Source organism: Bison bison, unplaced genomic scaffold (genome assembly GCF_000754665.1).
Source record: "Bison bison bison isolate TAMUID 2011002044 unplaced genomic scaffold, Bison_UMD1.0 scf7180017855424, whole genome shotgun sequence".
NCBI lineage: Eukaryota > Metazoa > Chordata > Mammalia > Artiodactyla > Bovidae > Bison > Bison bison.
In genome coordinates, this window is record NW_011485997.1 from 9,678 (window position 1) to 13,160 (window position 3,483).

The 3,483-nt window shown below is 53.3% G+C and overlaps 1 protein-coding gene across 1 annotated transcript in view; it reads right to left on the reverse strand.

Moving 5' to 3' along the window:
* The window catches only part of LOC105002328, a 9,647-nt gene extending 8,198 nt beyond the window's left edge, over nucleotides 1-1,449 (reverse strand). Inside the window, exons 1-3 of the mRNA XM_010858883.1 lie at nucleotides 1,410-1,449; nucleotides 1,159-1,290; nucleotides 305-468 (exon numbers count right to left, since the gene is read on the reverse strand). Of these exons, the coding sequence (XP_010857185.1) occupies nucleotides 305-468; nucleotides 1,159-1,290; nucleotides 1,410-1,449 (336 nt within the window). The remainder of the gene's footprint in view (nucleotides 1-304; nucleotides 469-1,158; nucleotides 1,291-1,409) is intronic.
* Between the last annotated feature and the right edge of the window lie 2,034 nt (nucleotides 1,450-3,483).

The following is a 3,483-nucleotide window of genomic DNA, read 5'->3' on the forward strand; positions in this document are numbered from 1 at the left end:
GGCAGAGAGAGCGGCTGGAGAGAGAGCAGGCCCGCCGCCTGGCGTGCCTGGTAAACAAAGAGAAGTGTTGCTGAGCGGGGCTGCCGTCCTCCGGTTCCGGTTCCCGGTCCTGCCCGGGGAAGGAGAGCAGGCCCCGCCGACCTGGCACAGGGACTCCTCCCGGTGCGGCTGCAGCACAACCCTGAGCCGCGGCCCGAGGCCACAGCAAATGGTCGCTCCCATCCACTGGGCCTTGTGGGGGTTGGGGGCGGGGGCTGCGTCCAGGAGGTGCTGCACAGAGCCAGGAGCTTTCTCTGGAATCTACGGGCTGCTCCTGGGCGATGGCTGGGCTGTGCCGCCGGTGGATCCGCAGCTGTGGTCTCTCTTCACTCTTCTGGAGACCCCTGTCTGGCCCAGGGCTCCTTCTTTGACCAGTGAGGCAGGAGGAAGGTGGCGTGTGGCCCAAGGGCATCAGAAGGTCACCTTTTTCTGCAGCGGGTGTGGTGCCAGCAGGAGGTGGATGGGCCCAGGCAGAGCGGAGCTGTGGGAGGACGCCAATAAGCAGTGTGGTCTTGGCGACATCTCTGTAGTCCTGGAGACCCCACTTTTTACACCCAGATTCTGCCTGCTTTCATTTTCTATCCCGCAAGTGCCACTCCCTGGGCCTAGTGGTGGCCCTCTGCAAGTCAGTCCTCAAGACACCAATGTGTCCCCTGGAGACATCCCATGTCGAGGCTAGGAGAAGGAAGTTCCTGTTTCTAAGCCTGTCTAGACTACTAGTTTTTTTAATTCATTAAACATTTAAAATAAAGGGATGGCAAGAGAAAGAAGAGCGAACACGGTAGGGCTGCCCAAGGCACCTGCGGCGCCCCAGCAGGAACTTGCTGACGGGGCTGTCACTGTCCATGCCCCAGCCCCGGTGCTGGGGGACCCGAGGCCTGATTCTGGGCAGCTCTGCCGTCTCCCTGCTGACCTAATGACGGGTAACCATGAATCTTTTCAGAGGGTCCGGTCGTTGCCAAGAGTCCAGAAAGAAAAGGCCCCTTGTCTCCTTCCACCCCGTTGCCTGGATCCCACGGCGCACTCTGGTTTTCCTCCTACAGGGACTTTACACATCAGTGTCACGCTGCAGCACAAGTCCAGGCCCTCTATGCTTCAGGTGCAGCTCAGAATTCTGACCCCAGCTTGGTCCTCGAGCGCTCTGCACGTGACAACTTCTGCAAGTGTTTGGGCAGAAGCAAAGGCTGACGACAGAGTCCAGTACAGCCGGCAGGACTGGCAGAGTCACCTCCTGGGAGCCTGCCACCGTAGCTGGAGACCAGAGGTCCAGAAGCTGGAGTCGGGCCAGCAACGAGCGGCAAGGGTACTTCTTAAATAGCTTTATTGAGATGTCACTGCCACACCACCCAATGCACCCTTTTAGACTGTACAGTGCCACGTTTTCAGCACGTTCAAGAGCCGAGCAGCCATCGCCACTAATTCCAGAACACTGTCATCGCCCCCCAAAGAATCCCACACCCATTAGCAGTCACTCCCCATCTCCTGCCCCTCCCCCCTCAGCCCCTGGCAACCACTAATCCACTTTCGTCTCTATGGATTAGACAGGGATAATTTTGCAAAAAGAAATTCTACCAGTCTGGGAAGGACTGTATAAATGAGGAGTGTGGGAGTCAGGCCTGAAAACTCTGTGGATCAGCATGGCCACTTGTCCCCACCTTGGACACCTGTTTTAAACATCAGCACTGTTTGTTTGTTTTTTTAATTTTGTTGAAGTATAGTCAATTTACAAAGTTGTGTTCATTTCTACCATACAGCAAAGTTACTGAGTTACACATATATACGTATGTTCTTTCCCATTATGGTCCCATTATTGTCTATCACAAGATACTGAATAGAGTTCCCTGTGCTCTACAGGAGGACTTGGTTGTTAATCCATCCTATTTTACCAGTTCACATCTGCTAACCCCAAACTCCCAATACTTCCCTGGCAATACCCCCATCCCTGGCAACCTCACGACTGTGAGTTATCGACATGGTCTTAAGATCACTTCTGGCCCTCTCTGTTTTCTATCTGCTTCTGTGGGTGCCATCTGGCTCCAGCCTGGTGGAAACCACAACTTTCCGTCCCGTCAGTGAGATGCCAACACCAGCGGAGCAGTCTGGGCACCCAGAGTGGCCATGGGGAGGCTCCTCACAGCCATCCGTAACTCCATCCTCCCCAGCCCTGAGGCCAGTGTGATCCTCAATGTCCATGGAGCTTCGTCAACTATGATTTGGATCTCAAAGCAATTAAGATGTTGTTCACTTCAGAAAAGGCCATTTAGTTTTCCCTAAACAAAAACAAAGAAAAAATTTTTTAATGTAGCTCATTTTTAGCACCAAATCTTGTCATCATCCCATTCTTTATGAGCCCAAACTCCTAGCAATCACAGCACTGGGTTTCTAATGAGCATTTTCTTGATTTACAGCAGAAATGAGCAGTTATCTGCTAATAACCCCTGAGTCTGAAATTAAAAGGGCTGAGAAAATAAACCAAATTGCCAAGATCAACTCTCGTTAAATAAAGGCGTTGTGAAAAGACACAGCACAACATTTTCATGCATCGGATCGACAACACAATAGCTCCTCATTTGAGGTTGTAATTATTTAATACCACTTAGCAGCTGCAGAGCACTCACCCTACAAACGTTTAATGGACATTTGTTAATTAATTCTCAGCAGAGCCCATCCAGCGACTCGCACACGAGAAACTGAGGCAGGCACTGGAGGCGACAGAACGGAAGTCTGCAGGAGAGCATAGACTCAGGTGGCCGCCCCCCTCAGCCCCCCTGCCCACCTCAGTCTGAGCTCATTGCTGCCCAGAAGTTTCTGATTCATGGCAGCAGCCAGGGGGGGTGGGGAATGTCTAAATGGCTCTGAAGAAATTCATAAACAAAGGCAGAGTTTATGAGTCTCTGACTTGGCTAGAGAGTCAGACGTCAGTTTTATTCCACCCACCAGGAGAAAATGAACTACTTGACAGCCTGAATTAACTCGAAGTTAAAAGCTGCAGATACCCTGAGTTGCAAGCTGCCAGAGGAGAAATCCAGGCAGAGAGGCCGCGGGTCCACGAGAAGGAACCACATGCCCACTGGGGCACGGGCACCAGCTATGCCCACTGGGGCACGGGCACCAGCTAGGACTCAGCCCTGTCCCAGCAGATGGCAGCTGAGACGACAGAGAGACGCCCAGGTTTACAACTCAAGTCATCGTGGGCTTTCTGCTCCTGCCTTCCCACATGGCCACCGTGCTTATCCCCAGGCTCCTGCGGGAACAAGAGGCTGCTCTCAGTGGCTTGCTGTTGTCCTCCTTAGAAGAAAGCCTTCCATCCCAGGGACACAGCGGTGGCAAGCAAAGAGAGAGCCTGGGAGACCTTGGGAAGAGGATTTTGGTCCCAGAAGCCGGTGGGGGTAGAGGCGCCCCTCCTCGGGCTCACTCAGGCCCTCATTATGCTTCCTGGCCCCG